The 25,347-nt window shown below is 42.4% G+C and overlaps 1 protein-coding gene across 1 annotated transcript in view; it reads right to left on the bottom strand.

Moving 5' to 3' along the window:
* PALM2 (paralemmin 2) overlaps positions 1 to 25,347 on the bottom strand; it is a 144,491-nt gene that overhangs the window by 53,901 nt on the left and 65,243 nt on the right. Inside the window, 2 exon segments of the mRNA NM_001204195.1 lie at positions 2,915 to 3,045; positions 14,309 to 14,389. Of these exon segments, the coding sequence (NP_001191124.1) occupies positions 2,915 to 3,045; positions 14,309 to 14,389 (212 nt within the window).

Here is a 25,347-nt window from a genome sequence, read left to right as displayed (position 1 = left end):
GGCAAAAAAAAAAAAGATGCTAAACACTGCAGAGGAGAAGCAAGATGAAGTGAGGTGGAAATTGACATTTAGGGTAGAAAGAAACGCCTCCCTCAGGGGGCCCTAATGACGCCCATTTGCAGTCCTGCTTCTACAGAGAAGCAGTTTCAGGGAACACAGCTCATCCCCCAGCAAATGGCCAATGGCTATTTGGCCAATGTCCAGCCAAGCCATGATTATGGCAGAAGAAAACGGCCCCTGAATCCAAGCCTAAACACCCTACCTCCACCCCTTTAGGCTGTTATGGTTTCTTTCCTTCTGGCTTGGCAATCTACCATGTAAATGGGCTCTAAGAGATTGCCTGTATGCATTGAGTGAGTTCTTTCTTCTCTTAACTCAAAGGCTAAAAAGAGATCTTCTTTATTTTTCAGAATACAGTCATGCCCACCTGAACCATAAACCAACCTCTAAGTTTTAGATCTCACTCCAGTGATTAATTTACTCAAAACTGAGTCTCGATTTAAGACTCTCTTTCCACGTGTAATGGCTTGTCACAGGAGGAGAGCTACCACCTGTGGGGCCAGAACAACAATATATTTGTATTCAAGCCAAACTGGAACTGCCAGTTTCATTGAAAACCACATTTTCTGATGCCATTTAAGAAAACCAGAAAAAAACCACACAACTAGTTTTATCCTACTTTCCAAATCCTGTCTGCCTTCCGGCTATAATAACGCCTACTAGATGAAATGAACATACATGTCAGGCTCAGTGAGAAAAATACCCAGGTTTGAAAAAAAAATTTGAAGTCAAATTTTCTGCCCATCAGTGTGTACAAGTTCTCCCTCCATATCAGATCAGGGCTTGCAATTCTCATCTCTGATTCTCTATCCTGCCTGGAACTCCTTGGCAGCGCAGCACTGCCCCCACTTGAACCTGAACCGCGAGCTTTCCTGTGAACAGACTGTGTCCAGGCCACTTGGTTCCTAGGATTTTGCCAATCTGGATGGGAGACTAATCCCTCGGCCCTCTTCTGCCAGGCTGGAGTCCTTGGATGCACGTTGCACCCAGGACCCATCCTTGCATTCAACAAACAGCTATGGAGCATCTGCTTGGTGCCAGACCCATCTGTCATGATTACATAAAAACCAGTAAGAAAGAGACAGGAAAGGAACTGGAGCTTTTAACAATAAAGACAAAGGGATGTCAGATGGGGTCAACTGTGACTGCAGCTGAAAGCCCTGCGGACTTACCACTTTAAGACTTAAAAACAAACCTACGACACCATTTCTCAGAGCTACCTTTTCTTCTCCAATTTACTGTCAATATTTCAGATAACCCTTGGTTTCCTCATCTTGCCTAAGATGCAGCAAGCAGAGCCACTTCTGAAGAGAGGGAATCCCAGAGGCTCAGGACTCAGAGCTAATTCATCCAGCCCCCTCCCTCTTTCTATCTTCTGAGCTTCAAACAGGAAATCCCTTTCTTTCTTGGGTCCTGGAGGTACTTGTTCTCACAACCTTGAAGTCAGTACTTTCAGGATTAAAATTTCTTTTTCCAATGTCGTGTATGTGAGAGAGAGAGAGAGAGAGAGTGTGTGTGTAGTTTAGCCTTTCCAGTGTTATACACACACACACATATATTTTAGCCTTTACCCTTTGTATTTTAAGTGTGTGTGTGTGTGTGTACATGCATGCATGTTTATCTATATGTACGCACACACATCCCATGTATGCTTTTTCCTAGTCACTTTACTCCACAAGCAAAACTTGGCCAGGCTGCTCTGAGAACTATTTAAGAGACATTAGGACCCAAGCAAAGTAGGGACACAGACCTTTGGGGCTTATAATCAGTTTGCATGTCCCTTTGGGGAGGCTACTGGAGTCCCCTATGTACCCTCATTGGCTTCATTCACTTTTGGGTATAAATGACTGGTAGCAAGTTAGCTATTACTCTTCATATATTTTTTCATGGCCACACCCACAGCATATGGAAGTTCTCAGGCCAGGGACTGAATCTGAGCCACAGCTGAGACCTACTCCACAGCTGTGGCAATGCTGGACCCTTTTAACCCACTGTGCTACACAGGGGATGGTAACTGTGCCTCCTCAGTGACCTGAGCCTCTGCAGTCAGATTCTTAACCCACTGCACCATCGTAGGAGCTCTATGGATGAAACTCTCCAGGGTGAGATTTCCAGCAGAATTTGGTGGGATAAGGTGGAGGGGGGTGGATTTAGTTCTAAGGCATCGCTTCTCCATCTTCCCCCAACATCCCTCATCTCTGGCTGGGTGTCGTGGGACATGGTGTGGCTATAGTTCCCAAATGGAAACCTGCATTTTTTGCTTCTGTACGAGCCTAGCCAGACACTGGCCATTGGAAGGTCACTTATCTCCCAGACTGAAATGTTCAGAACCTGCTTGAGGACCACAAAGAAAGCAACTCGCCCTCTGAGCACTGAAACCAGACAATACTACGTTAATTTTTAGAGCTCAGGCACACAGCCCACAGGGGGGCCCTCAGTTTCAATTCTAAGACCTTTGGCTACAGTTCTCCCATTTCAAACTGATCAAGTGTAGCAAATTTGAAAACAAACCCACTAATAGCTAACAGCCTGAGCTCAAGGAAGAAAAGGACAAAAGCTGCCAGAAGAACTCAAAAAGGGGGCATTCAGCTAAGGGGCAAGCTACCTACCACACCTAGCTGGTCCATGAAGACATCACTGTGCTGTGATGTCTAATACAATACTTAGTACTCGGAGTAACAACTCTGGGTTGTCTGGAAAAGCTGCAGAGGCAACAATGCACATAGTCTGTGTAGGCAACTGATTGTAAAGACCTGGGAAAAAGTGAGGGTGTCAAGAAGGGCCCCCTAGAGGACAGTAGTGGTTACTGCACTGTAAAGCCACAGCCAGGGGCTCTGGGCTGGAGACCACCTACCTCTGAATGTTATCTTCAAGTTGTTTGACTCTGAACTCATCCTCCTCAGACTGCCGCCGCCTGGCTTCCTCCTCTTCGGCAGTTCCAGCGGGTATACCCTGCAGCAGCCATTTTTCCCGAAGCACTTTGGACTGTGAAGCAAACAGAATAGACTAGATGATACCCTTCTGTCCACACCTTCCTCTTCCTCCGCGGTGCCCAGGTTTCAGCTCCGCCCCTCATCAGGGTCCACCTGAATCGCTGCTCACTAACTTGGTCCCCCTACGTGCCTCCTGCCCAAGGCCGGGAGAGCCACCAGAAAGACTGATTTCCACATTTTCTATTATTATAAAATGTGAAAACACAGAGAAACAGACAAAATTGAATGACGCGTGCCTAAGTAACCTCATCTGGATTTGACGATTATGAACATTTTGCCGTTTTCCCCCCATGGATTTGTTCTTTCCACCAAAGCATTTTTAAGTAAATAATGAACATCATGACATTTCACCCATAAATATTTTAGTACAAGTCTCTAAAAAATAAGGATGTTTTTCTACACAACTACAGTTCCATTATAAAATATCTTAAGATCATTTAAGATTCAGTCCATCTTAAAGTGTTCTTTTAAAAAGATTAATCTATGTCATGCATTTTCTTAAAAACTCTTTAATGACTCTCAACCATCCTCAGCAGTGGTCTTTAAATGGTATTAAGATCATGCACCCCTTCTGTGCCAATGTCCTAATATAATCATGGAGTAAAATGAAAAGTTTTTGTGTTTGGGGTCAATAGTTGGGAGGAAGAGATGGACTGGTGCTTGGAGAAGGGAGATGAAAACAGCTCAAGAGAAAGGCATGCTGAAACTTCCTAAAATGAAGAGCAAAACACAGAAAGTGCCCTGGGAGAGGATTTTTTATTTGGGTCCCATTGCATGGCCCCTAGATGGAAGATGGCTACTGGGGAGTCTGCAGAGGCTGAACCCTGGGCATCATGGCTGAGTGTCCCTGTGGGCAGGTCGGTGGTCAAGGGAATGGACCACTATGAAGACACATCATCAGTTCTGCCAAAAGAAGTGTGCATGACCAGTTCTTCCCAGCAAGGGCAGGAATAATGGCCATAAAGCCAGTCGACATAGAGCAAGTGCTAGGTTCTCTGGCTCCTTGTCATCTGCTCTATCAGAACTGTGTTTGATCTCATTAGGTAGGGTAAGGAGGTGGAAGAAAGGGAGCTGTCATGATGACTAAGAACTGGGTCATGCATGGTTTTGGACCAATTAAACATTACAGAAATGTGAGAATGGACTGTCTCTAACATTGTGGACACAACTTCAGACTATTAGAGTTTCCTTTCAAAGGCTCTTAGAAGCAAATGCTACATTATGCCATAGACTCTCATTTTATATGGGATTAAGGGCTATTTATTATGCACCTATAAAATGAGATACTAATGATTACTAACATTTAGGAATAATAAATTAGAATTTCTTAATGGTTCTGATTCACCATTCTACTGAGAAGTCCAGTAACCATTCAGCACTGTGGAGATACAACTGTTTGTACAGAAGCAAGTTCTGCTGGCTGGAATTCCTGAACTTCTGGAGGGACCTCTGGTTAGCAACGCACCATCCATGTGGTGTCCAGCTATCCATGGTTTTTACTGGGGTTCTTGTTCCTTTTTCATGACAAATCATCATTGGTGAGATCTGTTCCATCATTCTTAGAGTACATAGAGAGGCATATTTATAGCACTTGACCTGTAGCTTTCCACTAATTAAAGACAGGACTTTGTTCACATATAAGCAATTCCTAACAGCACTGCTAAAGTGGTTGCAAACAGGAACCACCCCCTCACCTCAATGTGCTTCAACAGTTAGTTACACATCGTTGCTAACATGTTGCCAGTGAACCTGTTGTATATAAATAGCTTGTGACAACTACTAAGGAAAGTGTGAGAAAGTACTTAAAAAACTTACAGGGCATTGTTTAATAATATAAATCCATGTGCAAAAGCTTAGTGTACAATTTGTGTATATTTGTAGCTCTCTTATGAATTGAATTGTGTGGTCCCCAAATTCATATGTTGAAGTCCCAACCCTCACTACTGCAGAATGTGACTGCATTTAGAAATAGGGTTTTTAAAGAGGTAATTCAGGTAAAATGAGGTCATTGGGATGGGTTGTAATCCAACATGACTGGTGTGTTTATAAAAAGAGGAGATCAGGATGCAGACATGGATGGAAAGAAGATCATGTAAAGACACTCGAGGAAGATGTCCATCTACAAGAGGGCACTGGAAGAAACCAACCTTGCTGACACCTTGATCTTGAACTTCTAGCCTCCAGAATTGTTAGAAAATACATTTCTCTTGTTTAGAATATCCACTCTGTGCTATTTGTTATAGCAGCCCTAACAAATTACTACATTCTCCAGAGCTTTAATCACAGAGACTTTTTTCATTGGAAAGTAGGAATGCGTGTGGTGAATTGGTTGCTCTTCCTAAGTGAGTTATAAAAGGAAAAAATTCAGAACAACTGTTCTCAAGTCACTCAAAATTCCCCAGGAAGATCATGCTGGCCTAGGGCAAGAGGGAAGAGTGATTAATAGGCTGGATTCTGGAGCTAGTTAGACCGTCACTAGCTGTGTAACCTTGGACAGGCCCTTAGCCTCACTGAGCCTCAGTTTCCTCATCTGTAAAATGGACACAACAACAGTGCTCATCTCAGAGGCGTGTCATGAGGATTTAAGTGAGTTCATAAATTAACAGTGCTGGGTCCATACTTAGTACTATAGGAAAGTTTATTATTGTTGTTCATCCTGTTGTCTGGGTCTCTCCTCTTTGTACCTGAAAAAGAGCAGGTAAAATGCCACCCAAGACTTCCTCCACTTCTCCTGGAAGAATCAAGGTCTTCTGTAGTGGAGAACATTTTCTAGAGCAGTATTGTATTGTGTTGTATTGCATTGTGGCCACGTCCATGGCATGCATAAGTCTCCGGGCCAGGGATTGCACCTGTGCCACAGCAGCAAACTGAGCCAAAGCAGTGACAACGCTGGATCCTTAACTTGCTGAGACACCACTGAACTCCTAAACATTCTTCAGATTGCTCCCAAATTATTTCTTTTTACACCTGTCCCCCCTCTAGACTCTCAGTTCCCCAAAGGCTGGGATCAATCCTTTTTTTTTTGGCCACAGCCATGGCATATGGAAGTTCCTGGGCCAGGGTTCGAATCCAAGCTGCAGCTGTGACCTATGCTATAGGTGCAGCAATGCAGGATCCTTAACCCACTTCACTGGGCCAGAGATTGAACCCATGTTACCACAGAGACCGCCAGATTCTTAACCTGCTGCACCACTGCAGGAACTCCTCCTCACTCACCTTCGCATCTCATCATCTCACCTGATTCAGTCACAGCCAATGAATGAGTGAGTTGGAAATTTTTCAATTTTCTTTCATTCTAATTACTAGGGAAGAGGGTGTCACCCTTTCAGAGAGCTTTCTGTGCTAAAATATTTGACATTAAACTAGTTCAACCCATAGAAAGTAAAAACCTCATTAAGATTTTGGAAGGTAGATGTGCTGGCAACCTTGGACTTGGTGTGTAGACCCTTCTGGAAAGACAGCCATGGACAGGCCCAGTCTTCTGTGTCCAGCAGCAGATACTCTGCAGGCCAGGGCTGCTCTTGCAAATGTTCTCTCTGATCTTCTCTACATAGTGTCTCCTGCCACCAAAGGAAGGGTCTAACCCCATCCCCCATTTCTGGCCAGTTTAGCCCCAGCCATCAGTTGGTACCTCTGACAAAAGCAGCCTGGTGACCAAGAACACCAAAAGCACATGTGTACCCAGATCTGTCTCTTCTCTGGATACAGCAGTGGTATCACCAAAACATCCCCAACAGCTGAAGCCAAGAAGAAGGGATCTAACAGAACAAGACCGGAGGCCTGGTCTCAGGGAAGTCTGTTTCACAAAGGTGTTTTGCCCTTACAAAAAGAAAAAAATATATATAGTTGATTTTTCACTTGCCCCCAAAGTAATGCTGTTAGGGAAAACCACCAATTCAAATACATTTGCCTCTAAAGGCTTCCTTAACCTACTTCAAATTCCTTCATCTTGCCTGAGAGGCGACTGTGTTCAGGCCTCAGATAAGATGCATCCATTGTGTACTGATCATGCAGGCCTATCAAAACACCCTTTTCCCTCTATTGATCTGGCTCTCATTGGCCACCTGAGGGTCTCAGAATTTAGTGACAAGCAAAGCCCAGCAGAAGTGAAAACTCAAACTGAAAAGTTTTTATTTTTAATACCCTTATTGTCCAAAAAACATACATCTTCCCCCCTCAAAAAAAAGTTTCAAATCTTGCAGGTGCAAAGAACTGTCAAAACTTCACTTTTGTCAAGTGGAGGCAACCGTGAAGACAAGAAGCAGACAGACAGCTGGCAGGGGACACACGGAGGAGCCTTGACAGGGCTCCCGAAAGGCTAAGGGAGAGAGCCCGTGAAGTAAATCTGGTTCTTGCTCTGTGAGGCAGTACAACTTTGGAAAACAAAACTAGCGCAGAGCCTTCAAACGTCAGTCTGCATAGGGATCCCCGGCAGGGCTTCCTAAGACATAGATTCCAGGGCCCCACTCCAGAAATGTTGATACTGTGAGTCTGGGACAGTGCCTGGGGATTTGAATTCTATCATGTTCCCAGGTGATGCTATCACTGGTGCTGCTGGATGGAGGACCACAGTTTGAGTAGTGCTACATGAGGATCTGTGACCGTCCAAATGCCTGAAGGATGCATACGCTTTCCCTCTGGCTAGCCAAAAGGAACTGCTCATCCTCTCATAAAACTATCTCCCCTCCTGCACCCCCATCACCTGAGCAGCGGGGTCCCCATCCATTCTCTCTATGCCAGGTACTCTGCCAGGTCCTGAAGGCACCACTCGGAAGGACAGGCAAGTCCCCACTGTAAGTCTTCATCCCAACAAATAAGGTTGCAAGATCATGCCTGACTATGATCAGTGCATGACAGGAGGTGGGCAGGATGATGTGACAAAAAGGGATGGAGGAAGGACACTTTAGGTGGGTAAGAGTGGAAAGTGTGAGATGAACAAGTGTCTTGATATTTTTTTCTGCTTATCTGTCATTTTCATGAAGTCAGATCTAGAAATATGTTTTACCTTAGAGTTCTGGCTTTGGAGAAATAATTAGCTAAGACTTTCTCATTCTAAGACTTATTATTATTATTATTTTGCCTCTTTTTGTCTTTTCTAGGGCCACACACATGGCATATGGAGGCTGCCAGGCTATGGGTCCAATCGGAGCTGTAGCTACTGGCCTATGCCACAGCCACAGCAACGCAGGATCCGAGCCACGTCTGTGACCTACACCACAGCTCATGGGAGCGCTGGATCCTTAACCCACTGAGCAAGGGCAGGGATTGAACCTTCAACCTCATGGTTCCTACTTAGATTCGTTAACCACTGAGCCACGACGGGAACTCATTCTAAGACTTATTTACCTGTGATTTCTTCTTATACAGTTGTGATTTTACTTTTTACACCATCCAAATGCCTGAAGGATGCATAAGCTTTCCCTCTGGCTAGCCAAAAGGAATTACTCATTCTCTCACAAAACTATCTCCCCTCCTGCACCCCCATCACCTGAGCAGTGGGGTCCCTATCCATTCCCTCTGTGCCAGGTACTTCCCCCCTCCCTGGATCACTTCCCTTCCTTCCCACTGACTCCCAGCAAGATCCTGGTTTGGTTTTGCAGGTTTGTTACATGCTTCATTCCACACCAAGGCTGATTCAAGTCCCTGATAGAAAACAAAAACAAAAACAAAAACCCGGGTTTTTTAACTTCCACTCAAGCTCTGTTTACAGGTCCAGGGGAGGTATGATGGGGAAAAGGATGAGATATAAAATTCCTTTACAATGGGTACCCTTCCTGCCTGGTCAACATTTTATGTTTTTTGTTTGTTTTGTTTTCTTTTGTTTTAGGGCCACCCCCATGGCATATGGACATTCTCAGGCTAGGGGTTAAATCAGAGCTGCAGCTGCGGGCCTACATCACAGCCACAGCAACACAGGATCTGAGCCGTGACTGTGACTCACACCACAGCTCATGGCAACGCCAGCTCCTTAGCCCCTAAGTGAGGCCAGGAATCAAACCCGCATCCTCATGGATACTAGTCAGGTTCATTTCTGCTGAGCCATGAGAACCCCCCTGTCAGTATTTTAAAAGTTGAACTTGGCCTTTCACACAGACTAGTAACCAAGAAAGGTCTAAAATTGGTTTGAAAGGTTCACAGTCGTGAGAGACACTGTAATGACTTTGCAAGCAAGGCTCCTCGTACCCTAGCAAATGACCTTGCTGGATGGACAATAAATATCTCACAGGGTCACAAATCAGTCTTCGCTTTTTTTTTTTTTTTTTTTTTCCATTCAGTCTTCTGGAGAGAAAAGGCTCTGGTTTTTAAAATGTAATAACAATGTTCATAACTTGGATTAGAAGAAAACTCCAGTCAGGTTTCCTGCTCATGAATAAATAATTCAAAGGCAGCTTATGTCCTAAAGCTGTGGTATTAGCAATTGGATTCTGACGGTGCTGACTCTGTCATACAAACCTTTCTAAATGTGACAGTCCCAAAGGGATTCATGTGGCAATACATACTGAGTGGCTACTCTTGCTGGGACAAGTAAAAGAGACAGAGCTCTGCCAATTCAACCAAGAGGCAAAAGAGAATATTAAATTCAGTCTGCCTGGTATAATACAATAGTTGATTTATGTTTTTAACTCACATGATCACAAGTCACATAATAAAAAGAATAAAAATAAGTAATTGTTTCCATGGAATTAAAAGCCAAGACAATTTTTCAAAGAAAGAATAATGATGGCTCTTGCATTATGAAATATAATAATATATTAAAAAGCTCGAGGGGTGAAAAAGAATAGTATGGGCACAGCAATGGCAGATTAATGGAATAAAAAGAATCCATGAATGGAGGACTGGAGCATAAGTGAGAAATATGTATATGATAAAGAAGACATCTAAATTGGTGGGGAAAAGAACAAATTAATCAATAAATCCTGTTGAGACAACTGGCTCACCATCAGTGAAAAGAGAAGTTATTCTTGTCTTATACCTTATAGGAAAATAAGCTCTATATTTTAATCCAAAAAATACCGAAGGGTAAGAATCATGATAGGTAAGGGTTTAAGATGGATCTGTTCCTTCCAAGGACAACATCAAGGTCAGAAACCATAAAGGGAATGAATGTTAGATGTAGTTTCATAAAAATTATGGGTTTGTGTGAGAATTTAAATGAACCCATATACAAAAATCAAAGAGAGACAAAGACTAAAGTATTTTTGGGTACAAATGTTAACGTAATTTCACTTTACTCAAAGGCTGATGAGACCTATAACAAGAGTAACATATCTTAATCTATAAAAATATATTGAGTTCTACTTGGGTGGTGAGCATATAATTGATATTTTAAAATATATTTTCCTGTACTTTTGAATTTCACTATTGCCAAGATCATACAATCCTTCCTTTTATAATCAGCAAAAAACAATACAGCTCTTAAAATTGCTTACTGGTCTCATAAGTGAACATTTCTTGGCAATTCTTACATCACAAATATTAGATACTCAACATAACTAAGGATCTTGTAAAAAGAAATCTGAGATTAATTTGGCCAGGGCTTCAAAGTATCTGGAGGTTTCCTAATCATGGGTGTAGCAGCTAATATTTCAACATTTCATAGTTTGGTCCTTCATTGCCTTAGAGAATTTGTTTATCATCCATATAAAAAGTAATAATACTCCATTTTGTGCAGTTACTGCGTAGCCGTAAACATTGCAACTAGTGAGTGTGTTAATCAAATATTCAAGTAGCAACATGACTGCCTTGCACTCTATTTATTTGCTTTGACAAGAGACCAGTGAATCTAAATAATTCATATCCCATTACATGAGAATAAGTATCCACAGAGTGATAATGAGAATTATATCTTAATAAACGTGAAATCACTATCGAAAGCTTTGCCAGTTAACTTTGCACTGAGAATTTTTTTCCCTTAGAGTGCATCTGGGATTTTGAAAAGGGGTGAACTAAATACTAATTATTGACATATTTCTCTTTTTAAATGATGTATAGTTGATTTACAATGTTGTGTTTCAGGTGTACAGCAAAGTGATTGTGTGTGTGTGTGTGTGTGTGTGTGTGTGTGTGTGTGTGTGTGTACACATGCATATATTCTTTTTCAGATTCTTCTTCCATATAGGTTATTACAAAATATAGGGTATAGTTGCCTGTGCTATAAAGAAGGTCCTATTGGTTATCTATTTTATATATAGTTATATGCTAATTACAAATGCCTAATATATCCATATCCCTCACCCCAACATATTTCTTTTCCTTTTTTTTTGGCCATGCCTGCAGCATGCATAAGTTCCCAGGCCAAGGATCAAACCCAAGCCACAGCAGTAACCCAAGCCATAGCAGTGGCAATGCCAAGTCCTTAGTCTTTAGGCAACCAGGGAGCTCTGACATATTCTTAATGTTACTACAAAGCACTACCAATAATCACTATGGCACATCTCCATGTAGTCCAAACTTTCCAGAGCCCATGAAAATATACTTAGAGTAAAAGAGACTGTGATAACAGTAGTTGACATCTCTCTAGACAAATCATTTCATTGGAAGAAAACAGCATCCTGGAAACAGCATGATAATGGAGATAGTCCCAGGGTTCAGTAGTCTCTGTGTTCTTGGGCAAATTACCTGATCTCACCAGTTTGTTTCCTCACCTGTAAGATGGGGAGTGGTCATGATTGACAGGATGTATTTAAAATATCAGGCACATATAGGCACTGAAAAAAATGATGACAATTATTGAAGATGGACAAGGGGATGACATGGCTGCTGTGCTGCCAGGAGGAAGCTCGCTGGGTCTCCACCAAGAGCTCACAGGGGAACTGGAACATCAATGAATTTACTACCATCCAGGGGTGAGACTGCCAAGCTCAAAACTGAATGATCACAGAGCAGATGATTCACGCTATTCAAGGTCAGTCACCGGTTAACTGCTGTGAAGAACATACTCCCTTCTGGTGCCTGAAGTGTCAGATCTCTCAGCCAGGCACCGCCTTCCTGATATCTAATGACTCAGCTGTTTGGAGAAGGATGAAATCAGAACAAAGAGAGGCAGAGTCATGCGGGAAGTTTCACCTGTGCCTCTGAAGACAGATGACTGTCCTCGCCCTACTGCAGACCCCATCTCCCTGGGGCAGAGACACTTGGTACCTCAAAGAGCTGGGATCTCTATTCAGGGTCTCTCTCCAATAAACCACCTTTGAAACCTCTGCGCATTCCTTTTTTTGTTGATCAAGGCTAGTGGTCCATCCTCGTTCTATTATACAAGTCTTCCCCAGAGAAAGAAAATTACAATGCATTGGTCTCCACCCTGCTAAAATGTCATCATGTCCAATCCTTTTTTTCCCCAGGTATAGCAAGATTACCTTGGTGAAAGTGCCTTAGTCAATCTCATCTAGTGTGTGAGGATTTTACCAGGATAACCATAAAGAACTATCTTGTTTCTAAATCTTTGAGAGAATCTCACTGCTTCCTCATGCAGTACTCAGTCAGTTCTACTGTTGTTTCTGTTGATTTGATGGATGGATGGATGGATGGATAATAGACAGGTGGAGTAAGAAAAGAATACTGTAACACTGGACTGTATCAGCAATAATTAAGTCCTTGGTTATCTTCTTTGATACCCAGAAAGATGAGACCAAAGAAACTGGATCCTCTGCCAGATGTTTCTTGCCTGACTTTTGATTCGAAGAATGCAAAAGCAAAGAACCACACTGAGCTGAAAGAGAAGAGTCTGTCTAGTCAAAAACAGTCTCTCATTCATTTAGTCTTCTTCGTCAAAAGTTGACCTTTAAGCAAGAATTCGCTGAGGTTTTAGTACATTTTGGTCTCTTATAAGAAGTGAGCTGACTGTCCTCTGAGCCAGAGACCTAGCTCTGTCCAGATTGACCTTGAACAATTCACTGGGTTCTATTAAGTATGTTTAAGCCCCCTTCTCTTTAGGAATGTGGGAAGGAAAGAGTAGCAGCATGAGAGATAGATGCAAGCTCCTAGAAAGAAAGGTCCCCAAATGGATCTGCATGATGAGCGGACAGAAGCATATCATGCCACCTTTCTTCCTTTTAAACACCTTTTCCAGTGAAAGTTGATGGTGGACTGATAAATATGCAAAGCAGATTTAGGTCATGCTGCTATTTAAAATCTGGAGCTTGCTTGCTCACGATTTCATTCTGAACACTCATTTTAGCACAATCTCCTCTTCTAGAAAAGAATGGGAAATGCAACCCTAAATATGAACCTAAAAAGATTCATATTTTAAGAAAATCTGAATAATCCACACTATCATCACCATGAAAGTCAGTCCCACCTTCCCAATCCACCCTCTGAGCAATGCAGTTCTGTCCATGCAATGTCACGACAACTTGGGTTGAGCAGGCAAAGCTTTTCCTAAAAAAGCCCAGGAGCAGTGAAAAGCAAGCAGCAACTCCCAGCTGGCTACTGGTCACACTATTCTCTGAGCCTGCAGAAAGCAACATTCTGCACAGAGTGGAGTCCTTGTGACAGTGACAGAGCTTGCTCCTGGGCTGCAATCAATTATGATGCTTAAGTGCATTATGTTTTAAAGAAAAATAAATAAGCATATCTATCCCCCCGTCTCTCTCTCTCTCTCTCTCTCTCTCTCTCTCTCTCTCTCTCTCTCTCTGCAGTGGAAACCAACCAGGGCAAATAATTTCAATTCTGTCTTTTGACCAGCTGCTCATTCTAACAGAACACTTTCAAAATTGTTAAAGTACAAATAAAACACATGCATCATCTGAATGCACAGCATTGCTCTTTTCTCAGACCATACTGCTCTTACCTCCCTTTCCTCCAAATCAGAAAGACAAGATTAATACTTCTAATTTAATAAAAAGCATTATATTAAATGTATCTTTGGGAACCTCTACCTATACACATACACACATGCACACACACAGCACCTATGCATTGGAGACACAGTCCTGGAACACTGCCTCACCCACCATGTGGAAATTCTCCTCCAATTTCTATATATAACCACTACTGTTCACAGGCACACGCCACCCCGCAAACGCATCCACAGGCACCCCATCGTAGCAAAATGCTTGCAGAAACTGGAATGCTATAACAATGTCTTAAATTTGAGAAATGCACGAGAAAAGCCCAGAGACGGTTTCCTGACTGAATGAAAAAGGGCTGGTTCAGCCCGCGGCAGCGCCTTCACACCAGGGCAGGCTCTGCCCAGCTCTCTGGAGTGTGATCTGCATGCCTAATAATGGACCAGGTTCGTGGGATCAGCCGCTTACCTTAGAATGCTGCAACAGAAGTATCTGCTCGTCAAGCTCTTGGCGCTTGCCTTCTATTTCCGTCTGCCTCTTTCTTTTTTCCTTGAAAATAAAGAGAGAGAGCCTGTAAGTGTGGGTGGGTGTTGGCTCCAGGAATTTGAAGGCAGGAAGACGCAGCAGCAGCAGCCCACATCTGTCGAGACCCTTGCAGAGAGGCTGGGCGCACACGCTGTGTCACCTGCCCCTCCGTGTCTGGGTGTGTTGTGAGCAGCATCATTCTCCTAACATGTCTGCTGTGGGCTCGGTGAGTGGGAGAAATTCTCCTCACTCAGCCAAGCTGCAACAATTTAATCCAGAAGAAAAGGCAGCTTCTACACTCACACACACACACACACACACACACACAGAGTCGTGGTCTGTGCAGTGATAATTTAGAGACAGGGAATAAAAATGTCCCAGTTGGTAAAGACAGAGGTTGTTACAAACTGCAACAATGACAGAATACAACAGTGGGAAATTCTGGGGTTCAATTCCAGAATTGTCAAAATCCCACACACAAAGATTCCAATGCAATTTCAACTTCCGGAGGACAGATCATCCAGTTGGACCTACTGAACAATGCAAATTAGAGGGATGATCTTTGCTTAAGCTAGTTTGGGAAGGAGCATGTCATGGGGGTGGGGGTGGGGGGGCATGTTCACTGCAGTTCTATGAAGTCTGGACTCCATCTTCCTGAGTCCAAGTCTCACCTTTACCATCTGCTACCTGCTTGACCTCTGACAAATTCTTTTATCTCCCTGGATTTAAGTCTTCTCTCACATAAAGAAGAGATAAGAATAGCACCTAAACCATATGACTGGGGCATGGATTAAATGAGATGATATATGCAAAGGACCTAGAACAATGGCCTGGCACATAGTAAATGCTCAATAAACATTATTGGCCACCACACTTACTGTCACATGTTTACTTCTACACAATGTCTAAAAACTGGATTTCAAGGGATGTATTTCTTTTGTATTCTGAGCATATCTGCTCCATTGGAATGTACCCTTCATACTTTTCTTCTCTATGTATCCCAAATATAGACAATAAACATCATATAAACGTGATCAATTGAAGAGCAGAAAGGCCTGCCCTTACGATAGCTTACTTGTTCAATGTTCTGTTTCCAAAGTGCATAAGGGGATGATTTACCGAGACATTTTCTACTCTGGATTATTTCCCTTTATTCACATATGCAGGGAGAAACTTGGTAGACAAGACATAATGGAATTTCACAAAACAGCAGCCAAATCCTGGAGAAGACAATAATGCACAAATCTGGCTGTTGAGGCTCTGTGTTAAGGAAGCTTTTATTTCATGCAGTTGCTCTATTTCTGGGGATGTGCGTGTACCACTGCTATTCGAATCACCTTGGTGATCATTTGTTTTATAGCCAACTTCTGCGCCACGCACAGACATTTAAGAAATAGCAGCTTATAATCTCAAACCACTGGGACATATTATCCAAGTCAGGGACATAACCTCCGTGCCAAAATGAGGCCTGGGAATATTTTAGGAATTCACCATTTACCAAAGAACTCCAATCAGTGGTGCATCACTGATGCTCTTAATCCCAGAGGAGGTACGAGCATACACAATGTATAGCAGGAGGTGGGAAAGGTGAGGCCTAGCGAGGAGAGCCCACATGATATTCGGCATCTCAGAGCATCTGAGAGGTACCACGTGATAAAGCAAGGACTTCCAGAACCAGCCACTCTCTCTCTACTCTAGGATTTCTCAAGAGTAGGTTTATCGGACTTCATCTTTCATCTGCACCAGCTATTAAGGTATGTAGTTGTGCTACCTTTAAGACCAGAACCAAAAACACAGTGTCATGGGTACCCAATGCTGAAGACTCAGAACTCCCATAAATGTTAACTGAGTGCTATGTGTGCTACAGACTGAATTCTTGTGTCCTCCCCCACAATTATACGTTGGAACCAAGTCTCCAAGCTGATGATGGTATGAGGAGGTGGGCCCTTTGGGAGGAGATTAGGTGATGAGGATGGAGCTCATGATGGGACCAGTGCTCTTATAGAGAGACCCTAGAGAGCTCTTTCACCCCCTCCACCATATGAGGACGCATCAAGAAGACAGCTGCCTAGGAACCTCAAAGCAAGTCCCTGCTAGACACCAAATCGGCGGGCACCTTGATCTTAAGACTTCCCAGCCTCCAGAGCTGGGAGCAATAAATTTTCTCTTGGTTATAAGCCATCCTGTCTATGGCATTTTGTTAGAGAAGCCTGGATGGATGAAGACAATGCTCTAATGACCTAGCTGGTCCTTTGCAAATCTTTCCTAAGCTTTCCTACCTCTGTGCCTTTGTTCATACGTCCTCACTATGTAAGTTTCCCTCCACCATATTGGGGAACCATGCCTTGAACAGAAGAAATAGCACCAGATGGTACAAGCAGTAACCTTTACATGAGGAGACTCATTAGGTCAATGTGAACAGATCTAATCATGAAAGATGCAGGTTTTAAACTAGTTCTTCGACGAAGTAACTAAGGCAGGAATTGTATAGATACAGATTAATGGGCAGACATCCCAGGTAAAGGGAACCATGTGAGCAAGCGTAGAAATACACAGCATATTCCAGGGATGATGGAGAGGGAATTAAAACTAAGGTACAGGGCTTGCTGTTAGGAATAGGAATCAATGATTCAAAAGACTGGACAGGACCAGACCTTTGACAGTCTTGGATGCCAGGCCAAGAAGCTTGGATTCTTGGAAATAAACCCTGACACCTATGGTCAATTAATCTTTGACAAGGGAGGCAAGAACATCAAATGGGAAAAGGAAAGTCTATTCAGCAAGCATTGCTGGGAAACCTGGACAGCTGCGTGCAAAGCAATGAAACTAGAACACACCCTCACACCATGCACAAAAATAAACTCCAAATGGCTGAAAGACTTAAATATACGACAGGACACCATCAAACTCCTAGAAGAAAACATAGGCAAAACACTCTCTGACATCAACATCATGAATATGTTCTCAGGGCAGTCTCCCAAAGCAATAGAAATTAGAGCAAAAATAAACCCATGGGACCTCATCAAACTGAAAAGCTTTTGCACAGCAAAGGAAACCAAAAAGAAAACAAAAAGACAACTTACAGAATGGGAGAAAATAGTTTCAAATGATGCAACTGACAAGGGCTTAATCTCTAGAATATACAAGCAACTTATACAACTCAACAGCAAAAAAACCAATCAATCAATGGAAAAATGGGCAAAAGACCTGAATAGACATTTCTCCAAAGAAGACATACAGATGGCCAACAAACACATGAAAAAATGCTCAACATCACTGATTATAAGAGAAATGCAAATCAAAACTACCATGAGATACCACCTCACACCAGTCAGAATGGCCATCATTAATAAATCCACAAATAACAAGTGCTGGAGGGGCTGTGGAGAAAAGGGAACCCTCCTGCACTGCTGGTGGGAATGTAAGCTGGTACAGCCACTATGGAGAACAGTTTGGAGATACCTTAGAAATCTATACATAGAACTTCCATATGACCCTGCAATCCCACTCTTGGGCATCTATCCGGACAAAGCTCTACTTAAAAGAGACACATGCACCCGCATGTTCATTGCAGCCCTATTCACAATAGCCAGGACATGGAAACAATCCAAATGTCCATCGACAGATGATTGGATTCGGAAGAGGTGGTATATATACACAATGGAATACTACTCAGCCATAAAAAAGGATGACATAATGCCATTTGCAGCAACATGGATGGAACTAGAGAATCTCATCCTGAGTGAAATGAGCCAGAAGGACAAAGACAAATACCATATGATATCACTTATAACTGGAATCTAATATTCAGCACAAATGAACATCTCCTCAGAAAAGAAAATCATGGACTTGGAGAAGAGACTTGTGGTTGCCTGATGGGAGGGGGAGGGAGTGGGAGGGATGGGGAGCTTGGGCTTATCAGACACAACTTAGAATAGATTTACAAGGAGATCCTGCTGAATAGCATTGAGAACTGTGTCTAAATACTCATGTTGCAACAGAAGAAAGAGTGGGGGAAAAACTGTACATTGCAATGTATACATGTAAGGATAACCTGACTCCCTTGCTGTACAGTGGGAAAATAAAAAAAAAAAAAAGAAGAAGCTTGGATTCTATTATACAGATGATGTAACATCATTGTAGGGTTCTAAGCAGAGAGTATTAAGGTGAAATTGAATTTTAGGAACATTAATCTAGCACTGGTGTATAGGATGGATTAATAGGAGTTAGGAGGAGTTCCCTCCATGGCACAGTGGATTAAGAATCTAACCACAACAGCTCAGGTCGCTGCGGAGGTATGGGTTTGAACCCCAGCCTGGCACAGTGGGTAAAGGATCTGACATTTCCACAGCTGCAGTGTGGGTTGCAGCCACAGCTCGGATTCAGTTCTTGACCTGGGAACTTCCATGAGTCACACTTGTAGCCATAAAAAATTTAAAATTAAAAAAAGGAGTTGGGATACTAATAAATCTCCTTTTTGCTTAAGTTACTTCGAGTGGTGTTTCTGTCACTTGCAACTCAAAGAGTTCTCACAACTACAGAAGGCTTTTTCTGCTCCCTCCAAACAGAATTCATCACTTCTTCCTTCTTTCTTCCCTTCATGGGCTATGGAACTTTCTACATTAGGACCTTCAGCACTTTAGGACTTTATTCACTTAACTTTGCACTTAACTGTGTACAAATCTCTACCAAACTCTGGGCTCCTTGAGGACAAAGATCCTGGCTTACTCATATCTCCAAAGTCTAGAGTGTTGTACGATGAAGACAGACACTCAGTAAGTATCTCTGAATGAGATACTCTTCTCCTCCCATCATGTTTCTGTTTGTCCAGATCTCTCACTCAAATGCACCGTGAATGTGCCACTCATGATCTCAGTGGCAGTAAAATAGCTCATTGAAAACACATTAGCCATAAGTCCACCAAACTGGAAGTATCTTTCAGTTGAAGACATCAGGCCACGAAGAATAGAGCCTTATTGCTCTGCATGTGAGAAAAGAGTTGAAAAAGCTCATTCTGGGAAAGAATCGTGGAAGGTTCATTCTGGGGAGAAAGGCTGGGGGAAGTAGAAATTGCAGGGAAAGCATAATGAGCTGACAGTAGCAAGCTATTCAAGGGAAATATGCTCCAAGAGACATTTGGAATGAAGTGATCTCAGTCCATCAGGAAGATTTCCAGATCCCTCCACGAACTGGGAGGCCTAGCAGGCCACTTTGATCATCTTTCTGTAAATTATATCTTTTCCTAGCAAGTATTTTCTGGAAGTATGGCAACATTATGAAATGGCAAACTCTTCATGTAGTAAGGCACTCTCCCCTCACCCAGCCCACCCCCACCCCAAACTGTACAGAATGGAGGACACTCCGTTCAAGGCTGGTTAATAGGTATTATGGGATTAGAAGTAGGTAGGAAGGCCATGTCCACCCCAGGGCAGCTTCAGGAAGAGACCCTGCCAGCTGTGCTGTAAGCCAAGCTTTGGGAAACGCAAGGGGGTAGCTGGGGGGAGGGGTCCCTACTTAGTCTCTGAGATACAGTGCGAGAGGAAAGAGGTTGAGCAGGAAAGGCTGTGAGAGGCAGGGAGATGTTGCTCCCTTCCCCCTGCTGAAGCCCACTCTGACTTGGGCTAAAACCTAGAGCCCCAGGATGCAGCAGTGGGAAGGAACTAGAAGGTCTACTCAAGGCAATATTGCTGCTGACATATCCCAGAATTTAGATGAGAGGGATAAAAAAGAAAATATATTAAAATTGAAATGTTGCAACCTCTCCTCTTTCTACTGCTAAATAAATCAAATTCAGTGTTGACTCCTTGTATTGTGAGCTTAAGGCAATGGTGTGTCCTTCCCCATTACACAGGCTTGTAAGTGACTTTGGGCCTGCCAGTTTCTCAGCCTTGGCAATGCAGAACCAGAGATAGAAGTAGTGTGCTGGAAAAGTACACAAACCAGACTATTTTAAGTAGTGTGCCCTTGGAAAGGGAAGAGGGTACTCTAGATATCAGGAAAACTGAAGATGGACAGAAAGGATGACAAAAAAAGAGCTGAAAGGGTTTGGGGCTAGTTTTGCAGTTTAAAAATTTAAAAATAAAGAGACTGACATTGTGGAAAGCAGTAGGGAAGATCTTCAAAATACTGAAAACAGAGTTGCCATATGACCCAGCAATGCCATTCCCGGACATACATCCAGAAAAAAGTATAATTTGAAGAGATATACCCCGATGTTCACAGAAGCACTATTTACAATAGCCAAGACATGGAAACGATTTAAAGTCCATTGACACAGGAATGGATAAAGAAGATGTACTACATACAGACAATGGAATATTATTCAGCCATAAAAAGGATGAAATAATGCCATTTGCAGCAACATGGATGCAACTCGATGTTGTCATACTAAGTCAAGTAAGTCAGAAAAAGATTAATACCATATGATATCACATTATGCAAAACAAGTTTAATATGAAACTAAAATATGACAAAATGAACTTATCTATGAAATAAAAATAGACTCATAAAGAACAGACTTGTGGTTGCCAAGGGGGAGAGGGAAAGGGGGAAGCATGGACTGGGAGTTTGAGATCAGCATATGCAAACTAGTATATATAAGGATGGATAAACAACAAGGTCCTACCTATAGCACAAGGAACTATATTCAATATCCTATAATAAACCATAATGGAAAGAGAAAAAAATACTCTAGTCAAATGGTTGAGGAGATTCTTGGAGATTTACAATGCATACTAATTATTCTGAGGAAAATCTTTACTTAAAAAACATCTCTTTGGGGAGTTCCCGTCGTGGCTCAGTGGTTAATGAACCAAGTAGTATCCATGAGAATGTGGGTTCGATCCCTGGCCTCACTCAAAGGGTTAAGGATCGGTGTTGCTGTGAGCTATGGTATAGGTTGCAGACGTGGCTCGGATCCTGCATTGCTGTGGCTGTGGTGTGGCTGGAGGCTACAGCTCAAATTGGACCCCTAGCCTGGGAACCTCCACCTGTCACAGGTGCAACCCTAAAAAAAGGCAAAAAATAAATAAATAAAAACTGACAACTTGAGTGATCAGGTATAAAACAATTAAGGAGGGGTCCACTTAGCGTAGTCCAACCTCCTGTTCGGCTAACTTGAATGTTGTGTGTGCTCAGCCAGACACATCTCTATTAGAGATCACTTACCTGATCTCAGTGCTATTACATATTAAGACCCTCTCCCTGGCTCTAACCTCAAAGTCACCAACTACGATTTTGATTTCATTCAGGCTTTGAAAGTAGTTACCTAAATAGAATGATAACCCTTGTTAAGCTCCCTGTAATGTCCACCTGCCATAAAATAAATAACCTGGCACTTGGGTTCATAGTCAAGTGTACTGACAGCTAAATTGGTATGTGGTTTTCTGATCTCACAAACTAAGTAATAGAATCTAGAGTCAACATAAAAGTTTTGGTCAAAAGGACAAGTAAACTGGATTTCTTGTAATTACACTGTGCTGCCTTGCCATGTACCCATCAACCTTCCACATCATCATATGAAGTAGGGATTCTACAAGTCTATTCATTCCTCATGGCTTAGTTTTGATCAGCATTTCCACTTAGATAACATCTGTTTTATTCACCTGGTTTCAAGTACAGGCTCTGCCACTAACCCCTAGGTGACTTAGACAAGTCCCTTATTGGTTCTAGGCCTTAGATTTGACATTTAATGTGAGCAAGTTGGACAGGACTCGCTCTACAGTTCCTCCCATCTCTATGACTCCACGATGCTAAGGAGACTAACTTCATGTGCTAGACAACCTACAAAATGCAAGAAAATATTTGCATATGACACGGCTGGCAAGGGGTGAATATCGAAAACATATGAACAGCTCATACAACTCAATATCAATAAATAAAAATGGGCAAAAATTCTAAATAGACATTTCTTCAAAGATGACATAAAGATGGCCAATAGGCTCATGAAAAGATGTTCGAAGTCACTAACTATTAGAGAAATGCAAATCCAAACTACGGTGAGGTACTACCTCGCACGGGCCAAATGATCATCATATAAAAAATCTACATATAATAAATGCTGGAGAGGGTGTGGAGAAAAGGGAACCATCCTATACTGTTGGTGGGGATGTAAACTGGTACAACCACTATGGAAAACAGTATAGAGGTTCCTTAAGAAACTAAAAACAGAGCTACCACATGATCCAGCAATCCCGCTCCTGGGCATCTACCAAGAGAGCAGATACATCTACCTCAATGTTTACAGCAGCACTATTTACAATAGCCAAGACATGGAAACAATCCAAGAGCCCAGAAAGAGATGATTGGCTTAAGAAGACATGGTATCTATATCTACAATGGACTATTACTCAGCCATAAAAAAGAATGAAATATTGCCATTTGCAGCAACATGGATGGATCTAGAGATTATCATACTGAACGAAGTCAGACAGAGAAAGACAAAGATTTTATGATTCACTTATATGTGGAATTTAAATAATAACACAACTCAATCTATATAAAACAGAAGCAGACTCATATAGAAAATTTATAGTTACCAAAGGGGAAATGGAGTAGGGGAGGGATAAACTAAGAATATGGGATTCATAGATACAAAGTACTATACATAAAATAGAGAAGCAGCAAGGATTTACTGTATAGCACAGGGAAGCATATTCAGTATCTTATAATCATTTACAATGGAAAATAACCTAAATATATATATACACAAACACACATATTTATACAAAACTGAATCACCTTCCTGTACATGTGAAACTATCGCAATATTGTAAAGCATCTATACTTCAATAAAATTTAAAAAACAATGGTAATAATAATAATGGCAACTAAGTCTACTGACTACTGGCTATGGGCCAGGCTTTGGTCTAAGGATTTCCCTTAAGTTTTTCATTTAATCCTCAAGAATATTTTGAGGGGAGCTCCAGCCTTGGCTCAACTGTAATGAACCTGACTAGTATCCATGAGGATTCAGGTTCAATCCCTGGCCTCGCTCAGTGGGTTAAGGATCCAGCACTGCTGTGAGCTATGGCATAGGCTGACAGCTGCAGCTCTGATTTGACCCCTAGCCTGGGAACCTCCATATGCCACAAGTGTGGCTCTAAAAAGACAAAAATAAAGAATACTTTGGGGTATGTGCCTTTAATATTCTTGATTTTATGAATGAGGACAGTCAAACCCTGGCAAGGATGTCTAAATTTGTTCAAGGTAATGAGCCAAGAAGTAACCAAGCAAAGGGTGAAACTGAGACAGTCTGACTCCAGGACCCTTTACCATGGCAAAGATATGTTTTGGCTGCTAAGATTTGTTTAGCTTTGAGTGAACTCCACCCAAGACACACGAAACATATTATTTCACCACCTTCCTGCTTATGAACCAGAACTTTTCAGAACAAATGAGATGTTGAAAATGCAAAACACTCTGATGTCAAATCCCTCCACTTCTAAAACAGGAGCCCACTTACAAAATCCAAGAGCATTTCCCAATTCCAAACAAAGAGGCTGAGGCTGGGTTGGAACCTTCAGCAATGCCTGGTGAACTAATAAATTTGTTTACTTAACTCTCCATGGGAGACATTTCTGGGGGACTGAAATATCTGATAAAGAGAGAAAATGAAAAATATTTCTCTCCCATTTGGACTTTTCATTGAAGAGGCAGCAGCTAGGAAAATTCTCAGTTGACCATGTTGGGCTCATGAGTGCAGAAAACTCTGAATCCGGGCTTCTGGATATCAGAATCTATCTCCCTCAGGTTAGACGGCAGGAAGAGTAAGGAGCAGAGGCATCCACCAAGTTGAAGGTTCCCTCCTAGGAAGATGCTGCAAGGTCTGTCCAGGGAAGAAACATCTCTGGACAGGAAGCAGGAGTGGACACTGCCTGGACCTTGAAATAAGCAGCTTTCCCATGGGCTTCTTGCAGGTCTCAGAGCAACAGCCCACAGGACAGTGGAGGAGCTGTGGCGAAACTGAACACAGCTGTGCTGGTTGGAAATACAAAACAGTGTGCACAAAACTAGAAAGAGACACAATGCACAGAATCCTGTTGTCAACAAAGGACCACAAACTCCCAGAGATGAGCCTAATTCCAAAGACATACACACCTTTTCTGACTTTGGCCAATCACGTTTTTATTCGTTTCTTTAGATGTCAAAATCAGGTGAATATCTATATCTGTCTCTATATTTATATTGCCCAGATTAAATAGAGCATTTAAAAATATATTAGGAATCAAGAGTTCCTGGTGCGGTGAGGTGGTCTGAGATCCAGCATTGCCTCTGTGGCAGCATGTGTTTGATTCCCAGCCCCGTAAAATGGGATAAGGATCCAGTGTTGCCACAGATGCCCTGTAGGTTGCAGCTAGGTCTCAGATTTGATCCCTGACTGGGGGAGTTCCATGTGCCACAGGTGTGCCCAAAAATAAATGAAATAAAATAAAATGTATGAAAAGTGAAAATGTTGGTTAGAAACTAGCCTTTAAAAAATAAATAGGGGAGTTCCCTTCGTGGCTCAGTGGTTAAGGAACCCGACTAAGATCCAAAAGGATGTAGGTTCGATCCCTGGCCTCACTCTGTGGGTCAAGGATCCGTTGTTGTTGTGAGCTGTGGTGAAGTTCACAGATGTGGCTCGGATCCCACACTTCTGTGGCTCTGGAGTAGGTCTGCAGCTACAGCTCCAATTGGATCCCTAGCCTGGGAACCTCCATATGCCGTGGGTATGGCCCTAAAAAGACAAAGAGCCCTAAATAAATAAATAAATAAATAAATAAATAAATAAATAAATAGGAGTTCCTGTTGTGGCTCAGTGGGTTAAGAACCCAACTAGTATCCATGAGGATGCAGGTTCAATCCCTGGCCTCGCTCAGTGGATTAAAATCCCACTATGCAAACTGCACATCCAGTGTGGCTGTGGTGTAGGCCAGCAGCTACAGCTCTGATTCAACACCTAGCCTGGGAACTTCCACATGCCACAGGAGTGGTCCCAAAAA

Source organism: Sus scrofa, chromosome 1, assembly GCF_000003025.6.
Source record: "Sus scrofa isolate TJ Tabasco breed Duroc chromosome 1, Sscrofa11.1, whole genome shotgun sequence".
Lineage (NCBI taxonomy): Eukaryota > Metazoa > Chordata > Mammalia > Artiodactyla > Suidae > Sus > Sus scrofa.
Note: the sequence above shows the minus strand (reverse complement) of the source record. Positions and strands in the feature narration are given on the sequence as shown.